Below are 17,473 nucleotides of genomic sequence, written 5' to 3' on the forward strand. Positions count from 1 at the left end.
TTCCAGTCTGTTATTCTAACTCAATCAGCATGACAGAGTGATCTCCAGCTTTGTCCTAGTCAACACTCTTAAGTGTGTCAACGAGAGAATCACTGACCTGATGTCAGCTGGTCCTTTTGTGGCAGGGCTAAAATGCAGTAGAAATGTTGTTTTTGGGATAAAGTTCATTGTCATGACAAAGAGGGACTTTAATTGCAATTTATCTGATCACTCTTCATGACATTCTGAAGTATATGCAAATTGCCATCATAAAAAGGGAGGCAGCAGACTTTGTGAAAAATAATATTTGTGCCATTTTCAAAACTTTTGGCCATGGCTGTAGAAGCTCCTGCCGAAACTAAACAGTGAGGCTCAGGTGGATCAAAACGCAGCCTTTCCTTGATACCTTCAAGGACCTGAACTTAGCACCAGTGTGCAACCAGTATATCAAAGGACTCTACTTACACATTACCACTCAGAAATTCAATTGTGAGTGCTAGAATCTGAGCTTTAGAAGACACCCTACTGTATCTACTCAGATTCTGGATCACTCACTAATACTGGTAGTGGTGAGTTAACAGGGTTTTATTTGGATGCATACACCCCAATTACAATGATATTGGCCATAATTTACTGAAACGAGGACACATAACATGATCTAATCAACAGGTCTGAATAGGCTCAACTCCATATTTGAAGACTGACATTACTTTGCCAGTATATTTTAACATAAATTATCCTAAACCAGGGCCAGTTTACTCAGCAACACATTACCTACGCAGTGAAGGAAAGATTGGCCCTAACGGAAGATTTTCCTGTAGGCCAATGGACCCCCATAAAGTTATGGGGCCACTTGGGGCAGGGCGGGCTGGTCAGGTCCCAAATGCAATCATTTGGCTCAGAATCCTTTTAGGCTGGATTGTGCACTGTCTTTTTCATTCCAGAGGAAGCCAGTGGCAATTTAGACAGGTAGCCCTGCTGTCACAATTCTGAATGAGGTGTACCTCAGCTCAAATAGAGGGTGCGGAGTCTAACACGTCCCCTGGTCTTCTCCAGGATCCCCCACAAGGAGGTATGGGTTTTGCTGCTGGGGGCGCGCAGGTTGCGGTCTACCTTAACAGCTCGTATGACAGTGTGTCCCTTTAGTGACATCATCAGACAGTGACATCATCTTCAGCCGACGCAATTTGATGTAATTTCCTTAAGTTTCAGTTTCAAGCAGTCTGTGTTACCAGCCTGTCGGCTATGAGGTCTTCAGTGTAAACATGTCGGGGTAAGTACTGTCGGGAATTGCAACATCGTTATAATGACTACCACCGGCTCCAGCTACAGATCTAGTCTAAGTGGCGATTACTAGTGATGACTGCCAACTATGTATGCTAGGACGTGTTTCCAATGAACAGCAACTGTTATGTACATTCATAACATCCTAATAAATGTATTCTATGGACGACATTTTTTAAGGCAACTGTTATGCACGCTTTGTCGCTATCCAATAACAGTTGTTGAATCTCAATTTGTGTTTCCAATGCACAAATATTTATTCTCAAAAAGTAGCAGTATAATTCAAGCAAAATAATAAGCCGTTACTTATCGCAGGAGCTCTGGATCCAGTGAACAGTCATTCAGGTCTGAAGTCTGTGGTCAAAGATGACTGCTCACTAGATGAAAAGCTCCTGCTTATATGCAGACAGAAATACAGTAAAACAATGCAGACGGTGTGACTTGCTTCTATTGTCCAGGTTTCAGGAGGGTCCAGGGTGCTGCAGATCATAGGCTAGTTCAAACCAAAATATCCAAAGGTGGGGGTCATCTCTCCAGGGAATGTACTCCGACTTTCCTGCCAAGAATCCAGTCTCAACTAGTCTATTAGCATTTTATAGTCAGTATCACTTTAAAGATTTTTTTCCCTAACATCAAAAACTAGAGTATGCAATGTGCGATCTCTTCGCCGAATGAACCGGACAGCTGCTGATAAATAGGGGGTCAAAATGATACCAGACATGACACATTTCCAATAACCTGTACCATATGTTTTACTAACATGCATATAACTTATAACATTAAACATAAATACTACTATATTTTGACCTAAATAACTATGTGTTGCAACTACAATTAATGTGTACTAATTACAAACGTGTGCGAATGTACATAAAAGTGTAAAAAACTGTTATTGCCATGTGTTGTGGCTGGATACGCCCCTTCCACGCCGTAGCGTGCTCTACGCATATTTTCAGACAAAGACAACCAAGTTTGCTCGATATTAATTGAAATGACTTTATTCAATTTGCTGACTTCGACACAACTTATTGCCCCAATATGCATGTTTATTTTGTGGTGTTCTTTTTCCTCCCACCATACAATCGCTCCTATCCATTCCAGTCATCAAATATCCCCAGGTCCCAAGCCACAGTCTTCTGTGCTTTCCATGATGTCAAATAGTGGTGTCCTAAGCGTTCTCTTGAATAACAAAATAGATAAGGTCTAAATACTTCTAAAAACAGAAAAGAAAATCCCAAGTTCTATGTTCCTTCCATACATATACAATAGATGTAGTTTTTATCTAGGAGACATATTAAACAAGGTATAGCCCCTACATTTTGTAATTACCACTTCCCCAATGTTTATACTAGCAATATTCCATTAGGGAAAATTAAACCTGTAGGGATTTTAATATTCTTGCTCCCAACTAGTCAGCCAGCATTCTTCAAGATGATATTGCAATAGGTACAGGTCCTACAGAAAGGTATGGCGATAATTGAAGGCGACCTAAATTGTAAATCGACAAAAAACAAAACATAGTATAGGAGGCTCATAAATATTTTACAGAGAAATATATCCAATTAAGCTCTATGCTAAAGAAACAGAAGCCCAGAAGGAATCTCTCCTCCTTAAGATCAAAACAACATCCCTCTCTAAAGTGACACATGGGGAAATAGCAGAAGCCAGGCACCATTAAACTAATGAAAGACAAAAACAAAATGGCCTTTTCAAAAATATTTCCAAAGGGGCTACAAGCCCAGCAGACGTCTAGCTTAGTAGTAGAGAGCACAAAGGGTATAATACACAAGATCAAGGTCAATCGATGAATAATTCATCACACGATAGAAGGATGAGTGAAAACATTTCAGGATTATACAACTAAAATAACCCCCCTCTGTCAGACAGGTCATAGAAAGAACAGTATATAGACTATTTAGAGACAATTAAATACCCTAGAATCACAGAAGTGGTAAGGGGGTATTCAGAACGCTGTTTCTCAAGAGAACTCAGAGCAGGAACTGCTTCTCCCCCAGTGTGTCAAAGTCCAGGTGGATTTACAATAACATACTTGTGACTGGATCACTTATGATATAAATTTATTTAAAGGAAATAGCGCAGGGCGCTTATTTATATAATTTCCAATGCATTTATTTTTTATTTTGTGTATATATATTTTTTTTTTAAACATATTTTTATTCAATTTTTGTCAAAGAGAAATGGTACAGTGTATGTTATGACAATATAACTCATAACAGTCTTAACCACAATGATTTGTAAAATAGGTAGTGTAAAGAATATGGAACCACTACATAAGGAATGGACCTCAAGTGTAGTCACTTGTGGGTAGACATACGTCTGTAGTATAGTAATTATGAGATACCCGGAGTACCATAAAGGGAAAGAGGAAGGGGGGAGAGGAAGGAGAAATATCAGGCGATGAAATCATAGGGGAGGAGAAAGTGTTAGTAGAGTAGCCCACCCCCCACCGCGTGCGTGCGTGTATATATACATACACACACATACCTATGTATTATGTATTATTGTAAAGTAATAATACATAAAACACTCAATTCTGCAAACATATTAACATGTCATTACAGTAAAATTCTGCATTCAAAGTTAGACAGATCATGCCGTTCTCTTTTACCTAATCTTGCAAATATGCAAAAGTTGTATTATAGTGCAATATGTTAACAAACCCTGAATGATTCAAACACAACACTCCATTATGACCACATAAAACAACCCCCTAATACAGACAGCCAATAAAATATATGAAAATTATTTAAAATTATATATTAACATCAGCCCTAATATTTAGCATTCTAGTCAGCACCACACAATAGAGATCATGCCCCCTCACAAGCGATTTCATCAGCTCCCCCCACCAACTAATGCATCCCCCCATTCATTTTTATCAACTACCACCAGAAGATTTATGACCTCCACCATCCATTCGCCACCCAACCACTCATTTTCTCAACTCCCCCAGCCAGTTCATTAACCATTCCCCCAAGCCAATTACCTCCCCTAGGCCAATTCATCACCCCCAGTTAATAAATTTCACCCCTAGTCAAATCATTAACCTCCCCCCAGCCAATTTATTGTCTCCCCCCATAGCCACTCCATTATCCTCCCCTACCCTATACTTTAACTCCCCACCTAACCACTTATCTTTCCTTCCCAGCAACTTCATTATCTCCTCCTGTCACTTCATTGCCTCCCATCCTAGCCACTTCACCATCTCCCCCCCCAGCAACTGCATTGTTCTCCCCCCCCCCTAGCAACTGCATTAACTCCCATCCTAGCTACTTCATTAACCCCCCCAGCAACATCATTGTCCCCCCCAGCCACTTCATTAACTCCCCCTAGCTACTTCATTAGCCCTTTCCCACAACAGTCAGGCAGCTGGTTAATTACACCCCCTCCTCCCCAGTCATCTCGCTCCTGCTCCCCCGATATTTAAGAAACTGTACTTACCTCGCTCTGCTGCTCTTCTCTCCAGGCTCCGGGATTTCTGTCTTCTTGACAGGCAGCTAACAGCAAATGCAATGCGGTTAACTGCCCTGTCCATGCGGGCCCGGGCTCAGTGATTAGTGTGGTCATGCACTGACAGGGTAGCTAATAGCATCAGATTTGCTGTTAGCTGCCTGCATAAGCCACATTGTATACAGTGACAGTCGGGGCCACCCCCTTGAGACCAGGCGAGGCCCTGATCACTGAGAAGACAAGCGCCGACATTTTAGGTTTGAAAAAAATACTTGTTAATTGTCCCGGCGCTGCTCCCCCCAGGACCCAGCTCCCAAAGCTGCAGCCTGATCAACCTAATGGAGACTGGCAAGAGCAGTATGAGCTAGTCCAGCTATTGATAATTTAGGTCTGGGTGGCGGAACATAAACAAACTATTTGATTATTTACTGGCTACTTTAACAAACCCAGTAGTTTCCCTCCCCAATCTAAATAGAGTTCCAAAGACTTGGGCAACTTTCTGATTAACTATTTTAACTCAGTTGCTCTTAATCTTAAACACCACAGAACCTGTGGTAGAAGGCTTACAACAGGCATTTTCTTTCACATGGCATCCTATTTATTCACCTTAACAAGAGATAATGCCTAAATAAACCAAACCTCAAACAGGCACGAGCAAAATGTTCTGAATTAAAATAAAGTCTGGAAGAATCAATATAATTAAAATGATTTTGTTGATACCCTAATGTCTTAAACAGTTTCTGCGACTGCTGTACAGATGGTGGCATTGCCAACAAGCACAAGGTACTCCTATCCGTATTTGGTGGATGTGCTAGAAGATTCTCCAATTTTGGGAGAAGATAATTGGAATTTCAATGGAAAAAGTAGGCAGTGTGCTGGCTGACTGGTTTCTGAATCTCACAAGCATCCTCATCTTGGAGGTATAAAAATATATACACACACCGATCAAAATCACCTGCCTAATACTGTGTAGGTCACCAAAACAGCTGACCCCTTGAGGTCAGAACTCCACAAGATCTCTGAAGGTGCCTTGTGGTATATTGCATCAAGAAGTTACCAGCAGATCCTTTAAGTCCTGTAAATTGGGAGATGGTGTCCTTGGCTCTGACTTGTCTTTCCAGCAAATCCCCCAGATGCTCAATCAGATTGACATCTGGGGAAGCTGGAGGTCAAGTCAACATCTTGAATTCTCATGTTCCTCAAACCATTCCTGAACAATTTTTGCAGTATGACAGGGCATAGTCCTGCTGAAAGAGGCCACTGCAGCAGAAAACATCATTGCCCTGAAGAGGTATACTTTGTGTACAACAATGTTTAGGTAGGTGGCACATGTCAAAGCGACATGCACATGAATTCCAGGACCCAAGGATTCCAAGCAGAACATTGTCTAGACTCTAGAGCATCACACTGCATGCTGGTGCCATCTCTTACCCAGGTAAAGGGCACACACATCCACATGATGTAAAAGACGACATGTGATTCATAAGACCAGGCCATCTTCCTCAGTTGTCCAAGTTATGGTGCTCACATGCCCATTGTAGGTAATTTTGAAGGACAGGGTTCAGCAGGGCCACTGACCAGACTGCGGCTAAACAGCACGCTGTGATACACTGTATTCGGACACCTTTCTATCATAGCCAGGAGCTTTCAGAAATTTTTGCTACAGTAGCTCTTCAATGGGATTGGACCACATGGGTGAGCCTTCGCTCCCCACATATATCAATGAGCCTTGGATGTCCATGACACTGTCACCGGTTGTCCGTCCTTGGATCGCATTTGGTAGGTACTAACCACTAAATATCAGTAACACCCCACAAGACCTGCCGATTCGAAAATGCTCTGAACTATTTGTCCAGCCATCACAATTTCTGTCTCTCCTCTCTCTCCCCCATAGATTTCACACAGATCTAGTTATTTAAGCAGATGCACAAGAACCTTTTGCCAATTCCTGGGGTTTCCACTTTCCTTCTCTTCCCCCTCCCAAACCTTGTTTCTATTTGAAAAATTGCAGTGATTTTATTTGCATTGTAATATGGAAAATCTTGCTATTTGCAGGCAAGCAATAAAAAAATAAAAATATTCCCTGAGCAGCAGAGCATCTCAAATGCATTAAGTTTTGTCTGGTTATTGAAGTTTAATACATCTCTTGTCATTAAGATAATTGTTATAAGAACACTAACCCCACCGTGAATGGTGACAGGACCATAAAACTAGACTGGGAAACTTGGATGGAGCAAGACCTAGACAATACTGCTGCAGTCTACAATAGGCCTAGTAACTGAAGATTTACATTCCAGAAAGAAAAATGACCAATAGCCACAATGGAATGGCTTAAAAACCACAAAGCAATGCCCGAGTGCCCAGATCTCACCATATCACTGTGCAATGATTGGTGACTGCTGGTAAACTGCAATTTTCAATCAAGCAGACTGCAAAGTTTGCTTTGCAACACTGTCAGTGTCCTGATATAAAAAGCTCACAGCTGTATTCATAGCTAAATTAGCTTCTACCAAGTGTTCCAAGAAGCTGTATGCAATTATTGTCTATTTGTAAATAAAGCTTTCGAGAGTTTTACATTTAACAATGAAGTTTGTGGCAAAAATTCAGATACATTGATTTCATGTAGTAAGAAAATGAAAGATATAACAAAGGATTACCAGGGGCTAATACCTTTTCTATCCACTGCATAAGAAGCTCCCAAAGACAATTTAAACACCTTGTGATAGATGCAAAGTCCAATTCCATTCATGTAAAACAGGCCCTCTGTTTTGAACTTGTCACCTGTATTATTTCTTATAATGTATAGTACACAGCACCTACATAACAAATGACACTTAAAAGATAGTCTTTTTGATAAACTTTAATGTTGCACCAAATGAAGATTTAGAACCTCAGCTTCTGGAAGAACCACTTGTTTTTGCCAGTCTTGTACCTGTAAAAACAAACAGGAGTGTCAAGTTTAAAATACAAGGTTTTTTTTAAACTTTTAGTATACAAAGCACTATGCAAACATTTTGCTACAGACCAGTTTGTTTTATGTTAACATTTGTTTACCATGTTAATATGCCAACCCAAATTGTGGCATTCTCCATGGTGTGATCCTTCCAAGCCTCTAATGTTTATCACCATTATGCTCTAAGCTACTACTGGGGTTTGTTTCAAGACATCAGTGTTGCCCCCCATCCATGAAATTTCAGCTGCTTGAAGTACAAAGCAGACTCATCAACACTAGTAGCCTAGGACTTGTATAGCAGGGTTTCAGGCTTTAGAGGACATGCCAATTTGGGAGAACTGCACACCACAGGAAACATGTACAATCTATCAAAAAAAGCAACATCTCTGGCTATCGATTTATAGTGTGATAATGATGCAGCATAATTGAAGTGCAATTACATGGATAGTCAAACTAGTGAAAATAGCATAGGCAGAAACAAATGACCGGTTTTCACCAATTGTGGAAGGGGTTCTGTGATGTGCAGGGTGGTACAGATATTTCATATGCAGATTTGTGGAGAAATAGCGGTGTTTAAGAAAAACTTACATGAGGGCAACAGTGGGTAAAAGTGTTGATGTCTGGACAGAGTGGTGTACTGATTACATTTTGCTATACCTATATAAATGTACTATGTAATGATACTGTAGACATCAGGGGAGACTAATGCATCTGGTTTAGTACTGGTTGTAACTAACCATCCTGTAATATGTGAGTGCAAGCGGCTAACTTGTAATTTCTATTGATAAGTGGTTACATATCTTCCCTAGCTCCTTTAAAACCTGTTAGTTCCTAGATTTGAATGACTTGCTTCTTAGTTCTACAATAGTATGGGTATACAAAATAATGTTACATAGTGTGGCATACAATGTTGTGTAATACTGTTAATACTGCAGATAATATGGGAATAGATTGGAAGTGTGAGGATTAGTGGTTTTGTCAAGATGTTTGTTACATGCACATTTTAAATAAAACTGATGCATGATTTTACTTTCCAAAGAAAAGCGTAAGCATAATAAAAGTAGCCATGCTAACTGGACATGGCAAAAACCATGATAAAGAGCCGATAAGTGAGAAAATCTGCTTCACCAATATGAAATGGTCTCGAAGACGCATCCCACTTTTAATTCCAAACAACCCCCCCCCCCCCCCCCCCCGTGTCATCTATTCCGAAATAAAGATGGCAGGAAAACTAGATTCCTGTGGGGGCCAGGAGAGGACAATATGTAAAATTAGGCCTGTCCAGTGCACACCCTTAGTAAGTGTCTACAGAGGAAGTTAAGCCATAACAGTACTACTTCTAGTCATTGCACACCAAGCTTTTACTACCAAAGACAAGTGATTTAATAGTCAGCATATTCATTTCTTGGCTCTGTACAGAGCACCATGTTATAATACCAACCTCTCCTCAAATTTCACTTTGGCTTCCCTTCTGGCTTTACGCTTCAGAGCTGGGTCCCTGAAAACATCCTTGTTCACCACAGCCTTGTCAAGGGGGATATCGACGGAGTATCTGAAGAAAAAAACCCTCATTTTTACTTATTTTGCACAACAGGCCAAATCAAATCTGTATTAGTGGCAGTCAATCACCTATATATATGCAGCACATATAAGCAGAACAGCTCACATTTTCATAAAGACTTATTACAACCTTTTGGGAAGTAGACAGTGTAGAGAACAGAAAGGGCTTGATTTAGTTGACACTAATGGAACGGTTTAGGTAATCAGTATCTAACTGCACAGAAGCCACAACGATCCACTCAGATATTGAATTCATCTCCAGCAAAGCCAATATAGATCTCCTGCGCAGTTCTCTCCACTGAACACTCCTCTCTGATGCGCACCACCCTCCCCCATGTGAGTGGTAGATCATACCAGTTGCTGGGTTAATTCTTGAACGCATATGTACTGCGCTGCAAAATATGGCGACTATATAAACAATGCAAATTGGAAGTAAAGCAGCATTAATGGGTGTTTATTTCCTTAATGCACACTTTGAGGGTAGAAATGGCAATGGTCCCTTTGATAAACAGCAAAAAGAATAAATGGGAGCATTCTTCATCTCTGGCAATAACCCTTGTGTTGGTTTCACAAGCAACAGAACAGCATTTTATAACGTAAGGAAGTTGTGTCTATTTCCAGCTCTTAAACTCTATGCATGTCCGTGTCACAAGCTGCATTTCTTTAACTACACAGTTATTGGTTTATTACAGTGCGCACACGTTTGCGCTGTGCACAGTACCACCCCCACCGTGACATCTTATACAGCTCATAACGAGAGGGTGTATAAGGGGGGATGTATAAGAGGATGCACAATAATAAATGGTTTGCAGCTCACCTGGTTGGCATAAGGTGGTTGTAGTTGTACACCTTCACAAAAGACTTGATCTTAGACCGCTTGGCAATCCTCTTCTTGCCCATGGTGGCAGTCACTTTGCGAGGATAGCGGTCAATGCCAGCAACCAGGGCATGGCTGTACTGACGATCTGAGGTGCCATCATCAACGTTCTGATATAGAGAAATAGAAAGTCAAAAGTGTGGCTAGGACCACCATTTCATAAAAGTAATTTTGCACTCTAAGGGGGAATTAAACTCCCCCCGAAGTACCACCAGGTTAAAACTATTACAGCTATTACGGTAAAGTTAACCCAGCTTTCAGGGAGCTGCAAGCAAAAAGCCGGCATAGGAGCTACAGTAATAACTGCAATTATGCGCATAACGGTATTAACACGCAGGCCGCATTACTTTTAACAGTAACGCGGCCGATTGCATATGCCCCTAAAAACAGATAAGCCATCATCTTTAGTATAAATATATAAACCAAAGGAAAAACACATGTTCATGATAAAAAAAAAGAAGGTTCAATAGAATGAATATCACCCCCCCTAAAAAAAAAAAAGAGGAATGATTTAAGAGTTACTAAATTATATAGCAGTCATAACACAGCTCTTAAATTTCAGGACTGCCATTCAGGTCACAGCAGGGCAACATAAGCCAAAATTACAAAGAAACCAAACACATACCTTTACAATGACAGCTTTGCGGCCTGCGTAACGTCCTGCCAGCACAAGGACGACTTTTCCTGGTTTCATAAACTTGCCCATTTCTGCACAAAGATATAAGAGATTACTTTTACACATTGACAGATTTCAAATTCTTCAGAATAGCCATCTACATTCAGAAGTTTCTCTTTCACTTAATATTCCATACAATTTGCATGTTACCCAGTGCCCATTCTCACAGGCACTGGGCAATTAATTAACTTTTTCATTACTGCACTTATTTACAAAGTAACTGCATAGATGACAAACTACAGAGATGGTGGACAGAATCACTATTTATCTGAACACTGGCAGCTATGCATAGACTATATAAACAGTGCCAATAGGCTACAAAGGGACACAACACAAGTTTTTTTAGTCTTAAAACACACAGACTATGTCAGTAGTAGTAGGATAGCAATGACAGATAGAGGCATCACTGATTAAACAGGAGTCAATCACAGAACTTTACTAGAGCTAAATGGAGATCAGTCTACTATATGCTGTGATCGGACCTACAGCACATTAATCACAGCACAATGTTCTTTAGACTGATGAATAACACAAGTGACCCTGCTGCTACACCGCACTTCCAGGCTCTGCACACACTGCCATATACACCTCTATGGCGCCGGCCCGTACAGAAGCGGCCCCGGCATGTAACCCATTAAACATCTCAATTACAGAGGACACGGCGGAACTATCCGGCCAGGAATATAACGGGTCTCCTATCCTGATATAACCCCGTGTGCAGAGCCGGCTACACGGCCTGAATACAGCGGATGGAAACAGATTGTGCCCGGAGCCCCCTCTACTCACTCGCTCCAGCTCAATGGCCGCCCTAAAAGAAAGGAAGTAATTGCGGCTCCGCTCACCTTTCACGACGCTCTCACCGTGACGTACTTCCGCCCGGAGAGGGCAACTCTATCCTGAAGCCCAGATTTCTCTATGGTACTTGGAGGACTTGTGTCCTCTGCAGCTTTTAGCAGTTCTGTATTTTCTGTATATCCGGACACAATGGTGACTGAGGACCCCCAGTGAAGTAGGAATGATCCCCATGGCATTAAATTTATATATGTTTATATTAACCTTTGTTGCACGTGTAAAGTATTGAAAATGATAGGAATGTGCACACCAACAGAACTATTTACAAAGAACTGTCTACTGTCATTACCGAACCGTGCGCTTAGCTGATTCAAACTTTTTTTTTTTCACATATAGTACTGCAATGTATGGTATAATTAAGTCATGAGAGTAAGGTTATTTTGGGAATGTTTTCCTCATGTGTCACATTTAAACATTTTGTAAACTTATGTGCACATATAAATGCTTTTACCAATATAATATGTGTCTTAAATGTAATTATAGTCAGGTCAATAGTACAGCTTTATCATCATCATCATCATCTATTTATTTATATAGCACCACTAATTCCACAGTGCTGTACAGAGAACTCACTCACATCAGTCCCTGCAACATTGGAGTTTACAATCTACAGTAAATCCTCTAATTTACACACACACACACACACACACACAGACCTAGAGAGACTGAGGGCAATTTAATAGCAGCCAATTAACCTACCCATATCTTTTTGGAGTGTGGGAGGAAACCAAAGCACCCAGAAGAAACCCACAGAGAACATACAAACTCCACACTGATAAAGCTATGGTCAGGAATCAAACTCATGACCCCAGTGCTCTAAGGCAGACATGCTAACCACTAAGCTGCTATGCTATACTGCCCACATTTTTTCCATCCATGTCTGGTCAGTCCCTTTTATCACAAGAAGCAAAAAGTTTCTTCCCACACAATAGATGCCATCTTCCTGTGCTTACCATTAAAAACAGGCACAAATCTTCAAATGTGCCAAAAGAAGTAAAAACATCCAAACCATGGTCAGCACGATGGCTGAGTGGTTACCACTTCTGCCTCACAGCGCTGAGGTCATGAGTTCAATTATCAACCATGGCCTTAAGTGTGAGGAGTTTGTATGTTCTCCCCGTGTTTGCATGGGTTTCCTTTGGATGCTCTGGTTTCCTCCCACACTCAAAAACACATACTAGTAGGTTAATTGGCTGCTATCAAAATTGACCCTAGTCTCTCTCTGTCTGTGTGTGTATGTTAGGGAATTTAGACTGTAAGCTCCAATTGGGCAGGGACTGATGTGAATGAGTTCTCTGTACAGCACTGCGGAATCAGTGGTGCTATATAAATAAATGACGATGATGATAATCTTTAATAAATTCCAAAATACTGGCAAAAGTGGGATTCTTTTAGTTCTCTTTAGACCAAAAAATTAAACTTCTCTAAATTGTATAATTTAAGAATTATTCTTTCTTGCTTGAACCATTATATTAATAACTTCATAAGAGAAACCTTTGTGTCTTAAACATGACCTCTCAATCTTCATGCCATCAAAGAGCAGGAGTCTGGATCAAGGTTAAAAATTGGTCCATGGTGTACAAAATCTGGCCTGCATGGCAGAGGCTAAGGATGTTCTTGGAGTATTCTCTAAGCCATTGCAAACCATGGAGGTCAAAAATGGAAGGATTGCTACTACCTCCACTGCCTTTTTCTTGATTTTCCTCAGAATGCAGGCAATGATGGCGAAAGCAGAGAACTCATTCTCTAGCAGTTTGAAGTTCCATGGCACGGAGAGCATCTATTGTGAGTGCCCTGTTGTCCCTGTGACGGGAATAAAACTGCATTCAGAGCGGTTGCCATAAGATCTACATCGAGAAGACTGAATTTCTGAACTAGCAGGTGAAAGACCTCTTCATGTAAGCCCTATTTCTCCTGAGTGGACCTGTTGTGGTAATCTGCTATGACATTGTCTTTGCCTGCTACATGAAGAGCAGAAAGAAACTTCAGATTGTTTTCTGCCCATGACATCATTGTTTTGCTCTTGGCACCTCTCTTGTTTATGAAAGCAACTACTGTTCTTTTGTCGGAAGAGATCTGTAGATATTTGTGTTGTAGGAAATGCTGAAAATGCTGAATTACTGGATAAATCACTTTAATTTCTAGAAAATTCACTTGGAGATGTCTATGCTTTTCTAGCCATGTGCCTTGTATTATTTATGTAAGCAGACAAGCTCCCCATCCAGTGGAGCTTGAATTGGTTTAAAGTTTTATCCACTCTGGTACTGAAAGTATTATACATTAACTTCTTAATCTTGGATGCTGCCTCCAAGTCGACTTGCTTTGCGATCCTTGAAAGACCATAAGAACTAAAGATTCTAGGCTGTGATCCCACTTGGGAAGTAGATCCAGTTGAAGGACTCACATATGCCACGTTGTCCATGGAAGAACGTCTATGGCAGAAGAAACCATCCCTAATATGTGAAGACAAGTCCTTACTGAAACCCGTTTTTGAGACTGGACCTGGTGTATCAGAGATTGAATATTGACTTTGCTGTGACAGACATACTTTGTCTTTTACAATGTATATCTGAACTCCCAGGAATGGAGTTGTTGAGAGGGCAAAAGATTACTTTTTATTACGTTGACAACCCAGCCAAAGTTGTTGCAATAAATGGATCACACTAGATACAGCCAAAGGGTTTTGCAATGCTTTCTGAGAACAGCCATAAGGGCTACCAATACTTTGGTGAAGGTCCTTGGAGATGGGGAAAGGCCGAATGAAAGGCAAGTGAAATGGAGACAATATCGGTGAGGTCCGAACACATGAAGTGTACAACAGAAGCCACGGAATATAACGAACTATAACAGAGGATTGCACACGGTTGTGCTTTGTACTATGTTGCTGGTTACATGTGATTATTACAAGTTTGAATAAGGGTTTCTGACGTTATAGGTAGTATATTGAGGTTGGCTGAGCGCTACAGTATATTTTGTGTTATTGAGTGTTTTTAGGAGGGTGGGACCTCCTACTGCAGCTGCACGCCAACTTTTTTCATGTGCAGACAGAGCTAGTGCGCAGAGGTCATTATTTGTTTATTAAGTGAAATGGAAGAGACAGTCCTGGATAAAGAATCTGAGACATTGACATTGCTGTATTGCAGCAGAAATATGGAAATATGCTTCCTGCAAATCTATTGAGAGTAAAAAAAATCTCCCTTCCCTACTGTGTTGAGAATAAAGTTGACTGATTCCATCTGGAAAAGGTCCGGCCAGGTGACTGAAGACAGAGATCAGGAGAAGGACTGCGAGGACAATTTCCTCTTCCTTTGCGTAAGTTATTCCAGGATCTGTGCACTCGCCAAAAACAAGATGACAGTGTAGCAGGACCGCTGCCTTACAGGCAGGGCCCTCTTAACAACATTATGGGCCCCCGGGCAAAGCAGTGCACCGGGGCCCATATATGTATATATATATATATATATATATATATTTATAGATATATATATATATATATATATATCACATTTTTTTATACATGGTCAGCCGTCAGCGTCCCTTGAAATAATAATAAAAAAAAAATACCCTTAACTTACCTTTTAATCGGCTTATTCTTCGCTGCGATCCTCTTCACTGCTGCCTGCTGATTAAAGTTGTTTTCACGCGGGGGACTCCTCCATGCTGCGCTCCGCAATGGATGTCGGGCGGGCGTGACGTCATCACGCCCAGCATGAACTGCAAGCGCCGCACAGAGGAGGAGACCAGGGAGGGAACCGGATCACTAGCTCACTGCAAGGTAAGTATTTTCTTTTATTTTTTTGCAGGATTTTTTTTTTAGCGCTGCCTCTGGTGGGCCCCCTGGCCCGCAGGGCCCCCGGGCACCTGCCCATTGTGCCCAATGGAAGAGACGGCCCTGCTTACTGGCAGTCACTGAGGCTCAGCAATCCCGAGACTTGTGCTAAGGACGTAGAAGGCGTTGGTAACAAGTCATCATCATCAGCTATTTATATAGCGCTACTAATTCCGCAGCGCTGTACAGAGAACTCATTCACATCAGTCCCTGCCCCTTTGGAGCTTACAGTCTAAATTCCCTAATATAGACATACAAAGTCATAAGTCTATAGTCAGATTTTTGGCAATAAAAGGACTGGTATAGTATTGTATGTACTACTCTAGTATCCATTGTATATACCTGGAACTATTAATCCTGTACATATGTTAGTTTTGTGCCTGATGTTGTTCCATTAATAAAAGCTACCATTGGTCAAGTTGGATATCTGTCTGGGTGCAAGTATTTACCCACATACAGGGGAACTCAATGGGCTGTTCAGCTTCAGTCACGGCAGACTCCGTTTCCTTACCGGGGGTGGGTTCCAGAGCCATCTGTTCATTTGAATAGCTTCAATTTGTAGACAATATTCTGAAGTGAGCAGCCAGTAATAAACAACAGTAAGATATCCTGGTGCACTTGCAAACCGATCTGAGCAGTGTTCTGTGCGGCTGCTCTGACCTTTCATCATCTTCATCTATTTATTTATATAGCGCCACTAATTCCACAGCGCTGACCTTTAAAATTGCTTTGGCAACGATGTCAGACGCGCCCTCCACTGACCTGGCTGCCTTATGCGCTTGTCTGGGCTACTTTGTGTGCATCTGCCCGCTCTCCATTTAAATTTTTCGGAGAAAATAAAAAATCACAAAGAAATGAGCAGCCACTGTAGAGAAGGCAGGGGAAGTCCAACAACGCTGCCATAGTGTACACAGGAAGCACTCCAGGAAAAGCCAAACCTGCATGAGAAAGGTAAGTCCACAACACACACACACACAAAATAACAAACACCTACGTTACTCCTTACTCAGCTGAGACAAGAAAAAGGAGACCACAGTGGAGGCGTCACCTTATATACGCTCCAGGTGGGTCAGCTGATTAGGGAGATAACCCACTGTAAGGGCTGCCATGGAGTATGTAAAGAAAATTATGTTTCTTCTACATAATTCAGTATAATGTCATGGTTTTTTAATTACTCATGACTATTTGCACATATTTTAACTGCAGCAGTTAACTTTCATAAAGAATGTGGATAATGTCACCAATGTTGGCATTTGAGGACAGGAGACAAAACAAAACAAAAAAACTTCAGGTGTAATAAAACAAATCAGATGTTGGGATGTGTAATATTTGGCACACTATTGGGGTGTGTGTGTGTGTATATATATATACACACACACACACACACACGCTAAGGATGTTCTACTACTCAGGGCTGGCGCTACTAGGCTAACCTAGGCGCCTAAAACACTAGTTGAATGACAATGTCAGTGTATTTAATTTAAACCACACTCACTTCTTATTGTCTGACAATGGGGAAGAAGGGGTGTGCTTTATTACGTAAAATATTTTTGTAAAGCAAGCGGAAATACATTAGCCGGACCCACAAGCCGCTGACAGAGCACAAGCTGTAAGTTGTATTGAGAGGGAGGGGGCTAGTTTTAACCTTTATTAGTGTTTTACATTTTTTTTTCTTTGTTTAGTGGTGTGACTGTCGACTATCACAATATCGACATTTTCAGCATGTAGGCATTATGGATGTCTTGACATTTTTGTGTCGACAGGATAGGTGTCTGCATTTCCACCACCGGAATTTCATCCCAAACCCGTGTCATCATGTTACATAGGCAGCGTCCTTTGGTATATAGCTGTGCGGTTTGCGTTTTAAAGACAGATTTGTTTGGGATCTACACAGTAAAGAGCCATATAGAATATAAAGTGTTCCTGTGTGACAGTAATGCAAGAAACATTTTGCTTGTCATACTCCACAAATACATAGACCGAACAAATAAA

General features: G+C 41.1%; 2 protein-coding genes across 2 annotated transcripts in view; both read right to left on the minus strand.

Moving 5' to 3' along the window:
* IFI35 (interferon induced protein 35) overlaps nt 1-17,473 on the minus strand; it is a 721,240-nt gene that overhangs the window by 60,345 nt on the left and 643,422 nt on the right. The gene's annotated exons all lie outside the window — the stretch shown is intronic.
* RPL27 (ribosomal protein L27) lies at nt 7,580-11,644 on the minus strand. Its single transcript, XM_075177446.1, has 5 exons — nt 11,587-11,644; nt 10,750-10,832; nt 10,065-10,234; nt 9,129-9,239; nt 7,580-7,666 (listed from the first exon to the last, which is right to left on the minus strand). The coding sequence occupies exons 2-5, from the start codon at nt 10,828-10,830 to the stop codon at nt 7,618-7,620; spliced, it is 411 nt and encodes a 136-aa protein (XP_075033547.1). The 5' UTR covers nt 10,831-10,832; nt 11,587-11,644; the 3' UTR covers nt 7,580-7,617.

Source organism: Mixophyes fleayi, chromosome 6 (genome assembly GCF_038048845.1).
Source record: "Mixophyes fleayi isolate aMixFle1 chromosome 6, aMixFle1.hap1, whole genome shotgun sequence".
Lineage (NCBI taxonomy): Eukaryota > Metazoa > Chordata > Amphibia > Anura > Limnodynastidae > Mixophyes > Mixophyes fleayi.

Excerpts from the sequence above, each read along its gene's own strand:
- RPL27 (XM_075177446.1), bottom strand. The coding sequence starts at position 10,830 with ATGGGCAAGTTTATGAAACCAGGAAAAGTCGTCCTTGTGCTGGCAGGA. Across the intron at positions 10,235-10,749 it reads GCAAAGCTGTCATTGTAAAG|AACGTTGATGATGGCACCTC; the intron begins GTATGTGTTTGG and ends TCTCTATATCAG. Across the intron at positions 9,240-10,064 it reads AACCACCTTATGCCAACCAG|ATACTCCGTCGATATCCCCC; the intron begins GTGAGCTGCAAA and ends TTTTTTCTTCAG.